At 40.6% G+C, this 16,114-nt stretch overlaps 1 protein-coding gene across 3 annotated transcripts; it reads left to right on the forward strand.

Moving 5' to 3' along the window:
* Positions 1–4,785: 4,785 nt before the first annotated feature.
* egfl6 (EGF-like-domain, multiple 6) lies at positions 4,786–13,600 on the forward strand. Of its 3 annotated transcripts, none has more exons than XM_056431721.1 (13): positions 4,786–5,060; positions 6,314–6,420; positions 6,562–6,654; positions 6,875–6,994; positions 7,099–7,218; positions 8,988–9,122; positions 9,206–9,328; positions 9,739–9,801; positions 10,188–10,433; positions 12,107–12,181; positions 12,271–12,363; positions 12,451–12,713; positions 12,974–13,600. In XM_056431721.1, exons 1-13 carry the CDS (start codon positions 4,987–4,989, stop codon positions 13,079–13,081), a joined length of 1,620 nt encoding a protein of 539 aa, XP_056287696.1. In that variant the 5' UTR covers positions 4,786–4,986; the 3' UTR covers positions 13,082–13,600. The 3 variants fall into 3 exon arrangements, with proteins under 3 accessions (XP_056287696.1, XP_056287710.1, XP_056287702.1); XM_056431735.1 differs by having other exon boundaries at positions 6,567–6,654; XM_056431727.1 differs by lacking the exon at positions 9,739–9,801.
* Positions 13,601–16,114: the final 2,514 nt, after the last annotated feature.

A 16,114-nucleotide genomic window follows, 5' to 3' on the forward strand; every position in this document is an offset into this window, starting at 1 on the left:
CGCTTTTTAAACTCTGACCTTTGTGGTTCTGCCACTTTAAAAGGTTAAATGGCAGAATGAAGCCCTGCAGACATCAAAGAACATTGCAACTTGTAGCTACAGTGTAACTCTGTATTACTGTGACGGGAGGCTTCGTCATCAGTCACATGTTCCTTTAATTGCAGCCTTGATGAGAGCATCATACACAAGCTGACAAGGTTGGCAGAACAAATTCAGCAAATCATGGCTTTTGCTAAACAGAGAAAACAACCAACACAACTGCAAGCAGGACGGAGCAGTTCTGACAGAGAAGAAAAGATTAGGACCATGTAAAGTGGGATCATCAGTTAAGGAACCGTTTAAAGCTCAACATCGTCTCAAAGGAGGTTAATGAAAGAGACTGTGTGAAAGGGACGTAGATTTAGTTACAGTCATCTGACAGGAAGTGCACAGGGGAAGTCCTGCATAAGCTAACCACATATTTGAAGAAATGGAAGTAAATGAATCTACTGCCACATGTAGACGTATACAGTATGTCATATGATGTTGTTTCAGTGGTGTGTGAAGTCTAGGCAGGATCGTCTGAGGAGAATGAACCTTCAGAAAACAGTGTGTTGATTCCTCACTTGGATTAGTGAGACGGTCGGCATCAATGCAGCACACACAGGCGAATCTCTCCATCTAATACTGTACTGTGGTACAACTCCAGCACAGCAACTCAGGCAACGTTTCATCTGTGAGCCTATATCATCATCTCTGCAGCAGAGTGGTCCTATATAACATATAGTAAGAGCTTTGTTTGGGACTGTGATGGATTAAATGTGCCACTGTAATCTCTCTGACCAGGCAAGCCCATGAATATATAATGGCGAGCCACATGTCTAGCCTCTTGAGATGTCTGGTGCTTCCCCATCAAGCCACCCTCACAGCATGGTACTGCTGCTGCATTATTAATGAGAGCAGAGCGGGAGGTGTCCAGCTGGGGCCTGAGGCTGAGTTTAGCGCACCCGTTACACCCGTTACACCCGTTACACCCGCCATGTCGAGGGACTGAAGTGTCTGTGTGCTCAGCAGATGGCCTGAATCCCCCAAGGTCTGGGTTCAACCTCACTTAGCAGCATGCTGTGGACAGCAGATGCTATAATGAGGAGCACCTGGGTTTATAAGGCCACTTAATACTTTTGGGAAATGTTGGATCACGTAAAGGACAAGGAAAAAGTAGAAGTAGAAAAATATAATAAGTATCTGAGTGTCTTTTGTTCCTTATTTTTTTGTTCTGTTGATGTTGTATCTACTCCTTAGCTCCACGTGGCCCTCCAACACATGCTTTGATGTGTTTCCTTTACACCTGCACAAAGTCAATGTAACTCTGTCCCCTCACCAGCGTTCAAATGTAACGCTAGAAGGATGGACATGCAGAATACTTCAGTCAGAGTATGGGACACACCCAGTCAAAAAGATTTCTCAACGTCACATGAAGTCACACTGCCCTCCCTGCACTGTTGCAGAGATCTTCCCGGAGTAATAGACAATGTATCTCGTTTTAGAATGATCACAGTATAATGTGACAGAAAATGGCTAATTTTGGAGATAAAAGCCTTGCAAGCAGTTGCCTTTTTTTAATGGTCTGATAGTTAGTTAACTACATTGAAATAAAAACGCTCCAATGATTGTTACGCAAAGCCTTTTAAAAAATGGACTATTACACAGCAGTGTTTGAGTTTTTACCTATAATGTCTCTGATGAGCCGTGGCCCATTCTCACAGCAGTCAGTATGTTCTGCAGTGGATTCTTTGCTCATTTCATCTCCCACTCAGGGCAGGATGTGGTTGTGTACACACATCACTTTCAAAATAACTTCAACAGCCGAGTCTCTCCTTTTATAGTAAAAGTCTTGCTTATTGTTCCAGGGGCCAATGTAAGGGACGCCATGTGGATATATGTGTGTGCCCTGCGTATAGGGGCCACTAACGTCCTTCAAGAAAACGCATACAACTAGCAGGGAGGGGTAACTGGAGTTACTGGGGTCTGCTAATCCCAGTTTCAGCAGCATTATCACATTATAACTCTATATCGACTGGTGTCTGCAGGCTTGGAGCCGAGTTAAGTGTGTGAAGAGCATTGGCCTGAGTGAATGCCAGGAAGTGGGGAGGCACACTTCCTGAAAATGTGCAATGCCTCAACAAAGTGCTGCACCACTTGGAGACAGTTTTAAATCAGAAGGAGATGAAAAGAAACGCGATACAATAAGTCGATTCATGTGTCAAGTCTGGATCTAACACATACCCTATACAATTATACAACTCACCCTTTAAGGATCAGAACACCATGTTATAAGCCCCTGAAAACTAAATAGACTAAATAGACCACTGAATATTAAAATCAACCCTCTGTAATGTGCCTCTCCCGGTTCTTAGTATATGATGGAGCTTCGTTCAATTTACATAAACATATAGATATGATAGACAGGAGGGAGACAAAGAACACAATAATTCCCCAACACTGGTAACATTTCACTCACAGTTGAGACTTCTGTTCAGACCTGTATGCAAAAAACATTTAATCAAAAAATAATAATAGCTAAAGACACATCCTTTACTACTATGTGTGTGTGCGTGTGTGTGCGTGCGTTTGTGTGCGTGCGTGTGCGTGTATGCGTGTGGCCTTTTTTGTCTTCCTCTTGGCTCCTTCCGTAACGTGGCTATGAACGTTGAACTATGTCTCCCCCTCCTGGAGGAAAGTACAATTGATGAAAAATAAGAAGAAACAAAGTCATTTCCGCAGTATTAAAGGAAACAATTATTTACACCAGGAGCAATGAATACTCTAATTGTTAACCACAAACATGCATAATGATAAACTACACACACATACATATGTGTAATAGTAGCACAAAGAACACAACTAAATGTGTCAGGCCTTTGTGAAACTCATTTATATCGAAAGCACAGAGGGCTTCATATTCATAATACCACAGACGAAACAATGAATGTGTTTTCAGTCACTGGAAACAGACTCACATACAGGAATAACTTCCATGTAATTCAGGTTGGAGCCCAGGTCTACATGCCAGAGCCTCGTCCTGGACAGAAGATGGTGCTGTTGTTGTGAGCATCATGTTCTCCAGAGCACAGAGGAGCTCAAACCAGAACCAAGGAATGTAGAGCATGACACACGTGCGTGAGATGTCAGTCATACAGAGTCAGGTTGCAGACTAGAAACAGAAATGTTATTCTGCAGCATCTAGAAGCTTGGATTGCCAGAGGTGGTGAAGACATCAGGCATGAAATGAAACTGGGGCTAATGACTCCATAGTTTCCAGAACACAGAACTGTTGTAATGCACCGTAAAGTATGCAAACAGGTACGTTTTGGTTTGATGAAATAACACATATAGAGCCTGACATCGTACAAACAACCACACCACAAGCCATTGTTCCATTGTTGTCTGAGAATACGTCTTCTATTGTCATTCTATCACACGCTATCATTTTAGCTGGAAACAATACAGTGCTAGTCGCACATAATTCATTGGAGAAGAACATTTGTGAACACCTAGCTCTAAAAATACAGTCAAAGTTTGAAATAATAATAATTGAGATGTCAATTTCTTTTTTCAAATACAATTTTTGTGTAGAACTAAGGTCCCTAAATGTAGTATGGTTAATCAGAGGAAAGTAAAACTACCTCTCACTATGTGACTGTCCATGGGGTTTGTACGAATATTTGCTCCCCTATTAACAGATATGACTTTCTGCAGACGCCACAACGCGTTGCTGCATATTTGCGGCAACCACGGCCTGCTTCCCCGCAACCGCACTTCCTTCTGGATTAGCATTTAGGAAATGCTGCATGTGGTGCAGTTCAGGTTCATCTTGCTCTATAGAGGGTTGAGGCATAACAAACTCAAATGTGTATTTTGACATAGAATTGGTGCAAAAATGGGAGTGTCCAGACCAAATTTGTTTTGACCTGTCCAAAATAAATGAGATCAAATCAACTTTATTGAGCTGAAACATTTTAGCTACCTGAGATGGGTCCTGTAATAATTACAAACTTTTATTGTTGAGCTCAACTAAAGTATTTAACTTCAGATCTCCAACTCATCTGAACACGTTTCCCAGTGCAGTTTTTAAATCTTCAGTTTGAGCCTGTTGGGACAAAGTGGCACAGGGCAGACATGCAGCATGTAAATGAAGTCTTATACGTATGCATTTCAACAACAAGCATAAACTAACAAAGAAACATTACCTCAGGGTGTCGAGTATCAGGACCAGATGTTTTGAGCAGACTTTGAAAGCGTGAAAACTCATTAATTTTTTTTTTAGCTGAACTTGGAATTAGCCTGTGTGGGAGAGCAACACTTCATGTGTTACCTGAAAGTAATACATCAAAGAGCGCTGCAGCTGCTAATGACAGGCCCATGCATGTCTGAGTTAAACAATTAGCTGATACAGCTAATTATCCCCAAAATAGGGGCAGACCGTCAAGAAAATGTAATGTAAAGCTCAAGTTACCCCAGAAAAAGAAGAAAAAAATGGTTTTCTTTGCACTTGTCCATCTGTATGATCTACCGGTGATCCACAGGAATATTTTCATGTGGTCTCGTATAGGGTTTCAGTGAAGAGAGGAGAACCCCTAAACCTAATCCCCACCCCCCTTACAAACCCACTCCTACCTCTGAAAGTCACAACCTATCCCTCACAGTGCTGTGTCAACCCACCTCTGGAATTTCAAAGAGGAAGGGACATTGGGACCGAGTGTAGCTGCACCACTGAAAAGAGGGAGAAAGAGAGTTTGGGTTTTTTCCCCTTGAAGGAGAACTCGACTTTGAGCTCTGGAAATACATGAAATCTGGCGTGCCTTGTGTCGAGGATCAAAGACTAAGACCTGTTCCTGTCCGAGCCTTTTAAAGAGCGTGAGCCCTCAGGAGGAATAGTCGGAACTCACAGAAACCAAAATCAGCCCCGTGGGAAGCAGAGCTCTCCGGCTGCTCCCAGCCACCGACATGCAGCCGTCCACCTTGGTCGGTGCTCTTCTTTTCATAGCCCACATCTCCTCTGGTGGTGCGGAAGCCTATAGGTAAGTCAATTAACTACAGCATAAGGACGTTTGATGTTGTATGGTATGTTTTTCTCTCTTAAGACCTGCAGCAAGTGTTAACTTTATATATTTACTTTGTTAAGAATTATAAAGATCTGAAATTTTAGATATGTATGTATCACAAAGTGTGTATCACATTGCTCTGGCACCAATAATAAACCAAAAGTGCCACCGACAGTATATTGACTCATTTGGCCCACTTCCTGTTGCCAAAAAGGGAATTACTACCATGGTAACGGGCAGTTCCTCTATATGCTTTTACTTGAAGTGGAGCTTATTGAGGAACAGGACCCCCCCCCTCTCTCTCCTATTTAACACAGAATGATTTGTTTTAAGTCTTTACAGGGGAAACTGTTGCACTGATGGTATGTACACACTGCTGTCGCTGCCAGCAGAGGACCATGACAGTGATGACAGTGTGTCAGCTAAATGTGGCACAGCATCTGTTAATAACTGAAGAGCACCTGTCGCACTGAGGAGCCGCTCTCCTGTGGGCTATTCTGGTTGATTTTAATCAAGTCTCAGATTCCCCCAGTCCAACTGGAGCCGAGGCTGCTTTTAGGATGCTGTCCCTGTGACACCTAAACATCTGGGATATTAAAGTTTGGTATATTAAAGTGATGCTGAAAGCTGTCAATTCAGATTTAGTTGCGTTATTCTGACATGAATTTACATATGTACTAAGTCAGAGTCAAATGGCATCTTAATTTAATTAACGGGTTAAAAATACACACATGCAATATAATCTATTTGTACTGTCAGTTATTTTGAATGCAACGCTGACTTGCTGACCGTGACTGAGGGTAACTTACCGTGAATTTAAAGGCAAGTAAAGATCAAGGTGCAGTGAAAAAAGAGGACATATGGTTGTGCATAAGGTATCAATGTGCAACGCAGGAAGTGTGGGGTTAGTGTGTGTTTCTCCTTCTGTAGCCGACATCCTGTCAGCTGGCTGTTACTCCACAGGGAGCTCACTTTTATCACTTAGCAAGCCTGTGAGGGGGCATGTTATTTAGTTTGTTTGTTTTTTACACCCAACTACCATCAGTACCAACATTAGAAGACTAGTTGGCTTATATCTACAGTCAGGATTCAGAATCAATTCCTGACATAAGATTCAGCGTTTAGAGCAAATATGCTACCTAATTTTATTCAACCAGTGTGGGTTATACATTAAGCTGAGACAGTGGCATTACACATCTTACCTTCTGTTCCTTTCTTGCTCTATGAAGGCACTACCAACAAGTCCTCACTGGAAACCAACCTGGTGTATGTCGCTATGGCAGGAGGCTGGAGTGTTGCTATGGCTGGAAGAAAAACATTAAAGGACAGTGTGAGGGTAAGAGCATATATATGTAAATAACCTCTAATGTACTGCCACAAAGCACAGTCACCTAACTGTGTGGTTTGACTTTAATCCATCATTCTCAAACCACTGATATTTCTGCTGGTATTCTCTTCATGTCAAATGTTTTACCAGCTCAGTGTGACCACGGCTGCAAACACGGGGAGTGTGTTGGCCCCAACAAATGCAAGTGTTTCCCAGGATACACTGGAAAGACGTGTAATCAAGGTGGGTAGCTGGGGTCTGGAGAACGTGGGTCAAACTGGGCACAGGATAATCTCATTAGTTAAACATGAACCGGAATAAGTAAAGCGTATCAATTGTTGATACGCTTTACTGATTCCGGTTCATGTTTAACTTAAAGCAAATATGTTTCTGTTAAAAAGTCAATGTTTTATTTAGAAAATGTGTTGCGGGTGTAAAAAATAAGGGCTACTCTTATTTCTAGATCTGAATGAGTGCGGCCTGAAACCTCGTCCCTGTGAGCATCGCTGCATGAACACCTATGGAAGTTACAAATGCTACTGCCTTAACGGTTACACCGTCATGTCTGATGGATCGTGTGCAAGTGAGTCCCATTGTGCTGCTGTCCGTGCTGCTGTCCGTGCAACACATGGCAATCAAAGTTGGCCAGTTTGAATATTTATGCGTGCAAGCTTTTTGTGCATGAAGATTCCAGGACGTGCTCTGCTGCTCACTGTCAGTACGGCTGTGAGGAGGTTCAGGGGGGGATCCGCTGCGTCTGCCCGTCTGTGGGGCTGCAGCTGGGGCAAGATCGGAGGACTTGTGTAGGTGAGCTACTCCACACACACACACACACACACACACAATAATACTTTCTATAAATGTTTTTTATGCATATGGTGACATATGATAAATGATTAGAGACAAGCTAAATGTAAGGAAAGTGAAATATCCAGTGGAGCCCTCATCTAAATAAAGAATACAGAGTTAAAAAAGACTCATGGGACGTGAGTTTTTGCATAGAGGAACTAGTACACTCAAAGAAATGACTCATTGGATGAACTCAATTAAATTGTTGGCAGGTTTTCCATCCAATAATTATATGCAACTCCAACTCAAATTTAGCACATCAGTGCAATAAAATTTAATTAAGTTCGTCCAACTCATTTGTATCAAATACATCTAAAATAAAATAACGATATTCATTCAATTAAATTAATTTGTGTTTGTCCAACTCAAAATATAAACTAACTTACTATAAAAATATGCAAACTCCACACAGAAGGAACGCCCCGCCTGAGAATTGAACCCACAGACCTCTGGCTTTGAGGCGACGGTGCTAGCCACTACACCACCGTACAGCCCTGAAAGTGTGTTCACCTCATGTAAACAACTGATTTTCAGAAGGCGCATATAGTCCCCAATGAAACACATTTATTTTGAGTTGATATGCATACCATCTTACCTAAATAAATCTAATAAATGAAAGTATTCATACATTTTGTGTTACACCCATTAAATATAAATATCTATTTTTGTAATTGATTTATTTAAATGTATAAAACAATATTTAAATGTGTCACCTCGAAGAAGGGCTTGAATCGTTTTTGTGAGTAACCTAAATAAATCTAATAAATGAAAGTATTCCTACATTTTGTGTTACACTCATTCAATATAAATATCTTCGTTTTGTAATTGATTCATTTAAATGTATCAAACAATATTTAAATGTGTCACCTCTAAGAAGAGCTTGAATCGTTTTTTTGAGTGTATGTCCATATTCTATTCAGTGGCTTTTGCCTGCTTGGCTTGTATATAAGATGGGTGCAAATAAGATGTGTTTCTATCCACAACCCAGTTTGAGCTGTGACAGAGCCAGTCCGGCATACTGGTCACACAGGGGAGGTAATATAATAGTTCTGGAGCATTAAACATCAGGTCAACAGAAAGTCTCTACAGCTTCCGCCGGAAACTAAAAACACATCCTTTCCGACTATATCTCGAGTAAAAAAAGGATTAGCACTTCAGCTGTACTTGAATGGCACTTACTTATGGACTCATGGTTGGATGCACTTATTGTAAGTGTGCTTTGGATAAAAACGCCTGCTAAATGACATGTAATGTAATGTAATAATGGTTACCATCGATCCAAGACACACACACACAAAAAGGTACAGCAAAAGTACATTTTGTATCTGAAGCAATAAAGTAAAATTAAATCATGATCAAGTTAATTCATTTAAGAATTAGATAGGCTGATGACTCCAACTATTTGGCGCCAGGTTGGAAGCGCTGTTTCCAACCTGGCTGGTTGTAAGCAGTGATGCTAGTAGGAAGACAGTGAGGGATCGTGTTCATGATCACTAGGATGCTGTAATGAACTCAGGACACCAACGACAGTGAAGTTACTTGCTGGCAGAGGTGGAAAAGAGCAGCTGAAAGACAGCATGTGAATCAGAGGAAGCACACATCACCCAACCCACAACAAATAATGAGCAGTAAGTGTCAAGGGTCACAGAGCAGTTGGAATAAGCCATTCCAAAGAATTGCCTCATGTGACATGTATATAAAATGCCCCTTCTTCTGTTTCCCTTCAGATATTGATGAATGTGTCACAGGGAAGAACCTCTGCCCATACGACAGACAATGTGTGAACACCTTTGGAAGCTACTTCTGCAAATGCCAGGAAGGCTTCGACTTGAAATATGTCGAGGGCAAATACGACTGTGTCGGTGAGGTCTACGCGTTCACAACAAGCACACATTCAAGATTAATTCTGCTGCTCAAGGTACAAATAGGCTTCTTCCAATTCCAGACCTGGATGAGTGTGCGTCCAGCACCCACAAGTGCAGCCACCATGCTGGCTGTGTGAACACTCAGGGATCCTTCAGGTGCAGGTGCAAGTCTGGCTTCAGAGGCAATGGCTTTGAATGCTCTGGTGAGATCCGAGAACGGTAACACAGAATTATGAATTACCTCGTTTTGGGGATGACTTTAAATATGTAATAAAACATGTCTCTCAAGGTCTTTTATAATAGATTTCAACAACCCATTTCTCAGGCCTTACCCAGGTGAGAGTAGTCAGTCAGATTGGTCAGGAGCAGTTTTACAGCCACATAATGCCATGGGTAGCTTCCTGTTTTAGACTCCACACCTCTTCACAGATGATAGCAAGAGAGAGCCGCAGATTGAAATGTACGGTAGTCAGCCATCTGAAGAAAACTAAGTGTAAAGACAGGTAGTGTTGTATTCTTTAACCCAGGCCCAGATAATAACAGGTGAAGTTCTTTTCAAATTACAGAGGCCAGCACTTTCAACCGAAATGAAAGTTGCCTTTATTTTTTGTAGTCAAGCCGTTTTATCAAAGATCGTGGGACGGAGACAAAGGCAGTGCAGATGATTTCCTCAATGGTGAGATTGTGTGAAATACAAGGCTTCCGATGTTCACTCCCTGCCCTGCAACCCCATTAGTTCCCTCCTCGTATCTCCTACTTTCAAGAGCACCTCTCCAAACTCTCCCCCTCATGGCTGAAAATGTTGTATGTCCTATACGCACACTCAGCCTGATATAAGGAATCCTCAGCATGACTTCTGAGAAAATGCTTGTGCACTTAAAACCCTAATTCAAGGTATGTGCAAAGAATGTTGCTCTGGCGCTTCATCTGCATGGAGTGGGTCAAGAGCAGCAGCTGCCGAATACATGACAACAAATGCATCCGAAGCCTGGCAACAAACTGTCTTCCCCTCTCATGATTGCAGTCCAACATGTCTCATCTGATTCCTCTTCCTGCCTGCAGCCATCCAGGACTCCCAAGTGAAGCCCGGGTTTCTGGGAGGCACGCTGGACAACGAGGACATCAGAAATGTAATCCCCGAACCAGTCGCAACACCGTCCCTTAAGGTCCATCAGCAGCCCTTTGACTATGATGGAGAGGTCTACGTTGGCCCCCGGACTGAGCAAAGACAGGTGGAGGAATTTCCTGAGGAAAAAGAGGAGGAAGAAGAGGAAGACAACCAGCTCAATCCAAGAGGAGATGTTTTCAGTAAGTGCCCTTTAGTCTGCCTCCTTCACAGTAATTCTGGGTGGTCCACAATGTATTAACCTACACAGACTAAACAAACTAAGCCTTTGCTCCCGTGTCCACACAGCATCTAGATACAATTATCAATTGCTTTCAGTAGGCAGCTGCAATAAGTATTAAATTGCAGGTCAGACCTAAGACCTTGACCAGAGAAGAAATAGACCTGTTGCTTCATGTCCCCTGTCACCACAAAGACCTCTTGGTGATGTTATTAACAATGGAGCATATGTATTGACTCTTTTTAGTAAACAAGACATATGTAAACTGATTACTCAAAGATGTCCCAGTTATTCCCAACAAGAACCACAAGCAGTGTTGTCATGTTCTCCAGCATCGGAAAAATGGAGTCACTAACTCTAAGATCCTGTCAACTCTAAGCTGACATTTAATAAAAACTAATGTCATAATATCAAACTGTTGGCTTAAACAATGATATCAAGCTCTGAATAAGAACCCACCAATGTCAAATTAATACATTATTCTAATCAATCTAATTGGTTATGAGACATGGTGCCTTTTAGCACATGTCATTGCATTCACGCCTCATTTGTGTGTATTTATGCTCCTTTTCTAACACTTTCATCAGATAAAAAGAGACGTGTGGACAGCGCGGTCATGCCGTGGTATGCACCTCAATGAGAAACCCCATACATGAGGTTACCTTTCACAACTAATCTTGATCTTCATGGAAACACCCACGCCTGTGTAAGACTCAGATAGCAAGAGGAGACAGGCCCCAAGACATCCATCACCTCCAGGGAGGAATTTTACTCTGTCGGCATTAGAGAGCCCAGAGATACAAGTCGTCCTGCTTCCCCTCTCCAGGGAGGAGGGCGAGGAAGGGAGGGAGGTTACTAAACCTCCAAGCCTTTTATTATGTTTTCCCCAAAACAGCTGCTGTGCAAACAGACTTGACTCCGAGTTGGAAAGTCTGTCATCAGCACTCTAGACCTCCTAACACTAGCCCACTCTAGAGGAGCAGGTTCAATAACCCCAGCTGTCACTCGTCTGACTCTCTAAGGCTGCTTGCCATGGGGGTGGTTAAAATACTTGGAGGTGGGGGGGGGGGGGGGGGGCTGTTTCCTGAAGTTGTAGCTTCATCTCAAGACATGAGTGACAGCAGGGCAGGTCTACACCTGTTGGTTGAAAGGTACTTTCTCACTTTTGTTTCCCTGTGGAAATTCTCTTTGCTGCATCATTTTGGAATGTTTTTTTATTTTTAAGATCACATATTTTAAGAGGAATTCATAGACACAAGGTTCTTTGTCATTTTTTGTCAGGCAAATGTAAGGGGCATATTTTATGAGATTTTGCAAGAGTGTGATTGTGATACACTTGTGTCTGCTTTTACTCACTGATTATCACATTTAGCTGAAATAGTATACACTCCATTGCAAAGTTAGGTGCATATTGTTAAAAAGAAAGCAGTCCTGCAATAAAGCCCAGCTTCAGTTTTTCTTAAACAGAACTGTAAAACCTTCATGACAGTTGGTTTTATTTCCGGACTGTTTGAATGCAATAGTTTAAGATGTAGTGAAAGGTGGATGTAAGTCTGATAAACTGGAAAGTGGGTGTATATCAAACTGAAATGTCATGAATTCACACAGATTGTTCTCTTTTACATCTTAACACAGTATCAGAGGACTTTGAATCAGTATTTGGCCCTGGCACAGAAATCCAAGAAATCGAAATATCACCTGTTCAGGAAGGTAATCAAATATCTGTTTATGTTCCAATGTTATTTAATGACTGTTTATGAGACTTTTCCTTCACGTGCTCTTTTGGTTTTACCCTCTAGAGTTCATCATGGATTGCAACTTTGATCAGGGAGCATGTGAGTGGGTCCAGGACAAGGCTGATGACATGGACTGGAGCGTAGCCTACCATAACGGTAACAACATTATTAAAACATGTATTACATATTTTTAAAGTTAAGTTTAGATGTAGATGCATTCACTTATGCTCCAAACTCGTTCAGGTGCTGAGTACTACATGGCCATGAGTGCGCTCCTAGGGGAGCCGGAGGATATAGCCAAGCTGAAGTTGCTTCTCAGTGACCGGGCCCAGCACGGCAGCTTCTGCCTCACCTTTGACTTCCGAGTGGTCGGTCAAAATGTGGGAACTCTCAGGGTGCTGCTGGATAATAACGCTTACTCCGTATGGGAGCAGAGCAAAAGCAGAGATCAGAGCTGGCAGACAGAGCTCCTCACTGTGGCCTGGAAAGAGAAAGCGCCAGAATCTGTGAGTCATTATCACACTTATTATCAATGAACTATTGTTGAACCAGGATTGTAACTGCTTGTAAGAATAAAACCAGCCTAAGGGAACAGCACAAATAATGTTTCAGAGGCCTATGCAGTACCTTTGTACTGGGGTTTTCCCGAAAATGTTAAATTCATGTAGTTCACAGTAGCCTATATGATTGTAAGACAACCCTTTATTTTATTTTAGTGTTGAATCTACAAACATAAAATGCCATGGTACCTTTGGATGTCTTTCAGATTGTCTTCGAAGCTCAGCAGGGGAAAGGTGTTGGAGGGGAGATTGGACTGGACAATGTTGTGCTGACCTCAGGGTCCTGTCAAGAGGATGTCAGTCCATTCGTTTAAGCATCTTCACCCCGGATTTACAATTTGAAAAATCTGACACATGTCAAATAATCCTGTTTCCTGTCTGTTTATTGGTCTGGGGTTTCACACTGTCTTACAAGACACCCACATAAAGATACAGATATGGTCTCAAGGGAGTATATATACTATCAGTGTACTTAGTCTGCTCCATGCTGCTACATCGGTGCATTCGGCTTCATTCTCTATCGTGATTTTCAAAATGCTCTCCGATACAGATTACCCAGGTCTAAGGAATAGGTGGAAATGCTTCCTTTCTTTTAGATGTAACAGATCTGTGCTTAGTCCTTTGTTGTGTATGTTATTGCTGAAGTTACCTGAAAATAATCGATGACATGTGATGTGAATTCTTAGGTGAATACAATCTGGAATTAAATCTTTGATGAATAACTTTTTTGAAGGCCGGTTAGTTTAAATGATACAAGTAACAGTACATAACTGCTGTAAATGTTGCTTTCATATTATATTGTACTATTACATTAAATCCGTTTTATTTTCTAACTGTTTTATTCCTCTTCCTTAAATTGTGTTGGCTGTAAGTTTATGCAAACATACATCTATCATTGCCTATAATTTTCTATCATTGACTAGCCCTAGACTTTTATGGTCAGGGAAGGAAATGTATCATATAGTGTGGACAACATCCAAGGTAATATGTAAAAGAATTGGGTTAATTTTAAGAATTTCAGTCTACCGACTGGAATTTGGCAAATAGAATTATTTGCTCGAACATCTGGTGAATGGTAACAGAGCATTGGCTGGCACCGACTGTTTTTGGGGCTTATAAAGCCAATAATATTGCTGTCTGATAACGTGTGAATCCTTCAAGAAGTAATGCTCGTGAAGGTACAATCCTGTGCTTTAAAATGAGTGCTACTGAATGTGAAACGAACATGCTGTAATATGTGCTCCATAACATTTGCATCATCAGTATATGCAGTCAGTGACCCCTTTTTTATTTGCAAAAACAGTAGAAATCAAACTGGACCAGTTGGCATTATAGCACATGATAAATTGAGTATTGATCATCAGCTTTAGTGTATTTTGTGTGAGAATTCTTGCACACGATTTGGTGGTTTGTTTACATTGTGTCATTGCTCTTTAAAATTCCATTCATACCTGCTGAAGACATCTCAGTTAAACATAGTTAGTTGGAATGCTTCAGCAGTCCAACTATTGTTCTTGTAACTAGAAAATGCATTTCCTGCTGAAAATGCGTTGGAATGCTTAACATCTGAAAGCTTGAAGCTGAAAAATAAAAACTAAATTGCTGGAAAAGGTTTGAAAATAGCTGAAATATTAAATGAATAACTGAAAATATCTGGAAATAGCTGAAATATGAAATGAACAAGTGAACATATCTGGAAATAACTGAAAATATCTGGAAATAGCTGAAATATGAAATGAACAAGTGAACATGTCTGGAAATAGCTGAAATATGAAATGAATAACTGGAAATGTCTGGAAATAGCTGAAATATGAAATGAATTAGTGAAAATGTCTGGAAATAGCTGAAATATGAAATGAATAACTGAAAATATCTGGAAATAGCTGAAATATGAAATGAATTAGTGAAAATGTCTGGAAATAGCTGAAATATGAAATGAATAACTGGAAATGTCTGGAAATAGCTGAAATATTAAATGAATAACTGAAATAGCTGAAAACAGCTGAAATATGAAATAAATAAGTGAAAATGTCTGGAAATAGCTGAAATATGAAATTAATAACTGAAAATGTCTGGATATAGCTGAAATATGAAATGAACAACTGAAAATGTCTGGAAATAGCTGACATATGAAATGAATAACTGAAAATGTCTCAAAATAGCTGAAGATGTCTGAAATTAGCTGAAATTGTTTTTTAAAAAGCTGAACATAGCTGAAAATAGATGCCAACAGCTGAAATAGGCTGGAAATAGCTTAAACATCTGAACATATCAAAAAGGGAAACTTCTTGCTAAAAATGTTGAAGCACAAACATATTGGGTGGAATTGTATAACTGGAAAAGATAAGCAAAACTGTATCTTCTAAATATTCAAAGATATGAATCACAAACAAAGAAATGAGAGAGAGGGGGAAAAGTCAGACATGAGAACCAGAGAGAAAAATAACTAAATAAATTGAGAGACAGGAGAAAAATAAATGAAAAAAGAGAGGGAGAAACCATGGTGAAGGATAGACGAGATCTAAACACTGAGTGGATTTTCTACAAAAGCATTTGTTAAACCCTGTCAAAAAAAACATGATCAAATCACCAAAATGGTAGAATCAATAGATTATTTTTGTGGGTTAAATGAGACCTGAGAAACTCTCATGCTTGTTCTCTTCTAATATCTCTCCATATATAGACACACGTGCGCGCATTCATTTAATATTTCAGCTATTTCCAGACATTTTCAGTTGTTCGTTTCATATTTCAGCTATTTCCAGACATTTTCACTTATTCATTTCATATTTCAGCTATTTTCAGTTATTCATTTCATATTTCAGCTATTTAGACTTTTTCACTTATTCATTTCATATTTCAGCTTTTTCCAGATATTTCCAGTTATTCATTTCATATTTCAGCTATTTCCAGACATTTTCAGTTCTTAATTTCAGCTATTTTCAGACATTTTCAGCTATTTTCAAACCTTTTTCAGCAATTTATTTTTTATTTTTCAGATGTTAAGCATTCCAACGCATTTTCAGCAGGAAATGCATTTTCTAGTTATATAGTGCATTCATTAAAACAACTTGTTGAACCTCAGGGCTGCTAAATTAAATCTAGTGTCGATGGGGTCGAGTGGGTTTCAGTGCAGCTGGGATGCTGACAGGTAACAGCTAAACGAACAAAACTAAATCATAGATGGGGACGTGAGAGTGTCGTTGGATAAACACACAGTCTTTGGTTAAATGGCGCCCTCTAAAGGTCGAGCGTGAGTATGACAAGCACGTAAAACACGAAGATGCAGAACATGGGAAGGCAAATAGACGCTCAGTGTTAAGTTGATTTCCCTTTTTTAAATCGGT

This window comes from Pseudoliparis swirei, chromosome 2 (assembly GCF_029220125.1).
Source record: "Pseudoliparis swirei isolate HS2019 ecotype Mariana Trench chromosome 2, NWPU_hadal_v1, whole genome shotgun sequence".
Classification (NCBI taxonomy): domain Eukaryota; kingdom Metazoa; phylum Chordata; class Actinopteri; order Perciformes; family Liparidae; genus Pseudoliparis; species Pseudoliparis swirei.

What these genes read in the sequence shown, in the direction of transcription:
- egfl6 (XM_056431721.1), top strand. Translation starts at nt 4,987, where the DNA reads ATGCAGCCGTCCACCTTGGTCGGTGCTCTTCTTTTCATAGCCCACATC. An exon ending in TGGAAAGACGTGTAATCAAG is followed by an intron (nt 6,655 to 6,874) that starts GTGGGTAGCTGG and finishes TCTTATTTCTAG; the next exon opens with ATCTGAATGAGTGCGGCCTG. An exon ending in AAGAGAAAGCGCCAGAATCT is followed by an intron (nt 12,714 to 12,973) that starts GTGAGTCATTAT and finishes GATGTCTTTCAG; the next exon opens with ATTGTCTTCGAAGCTCAGCA.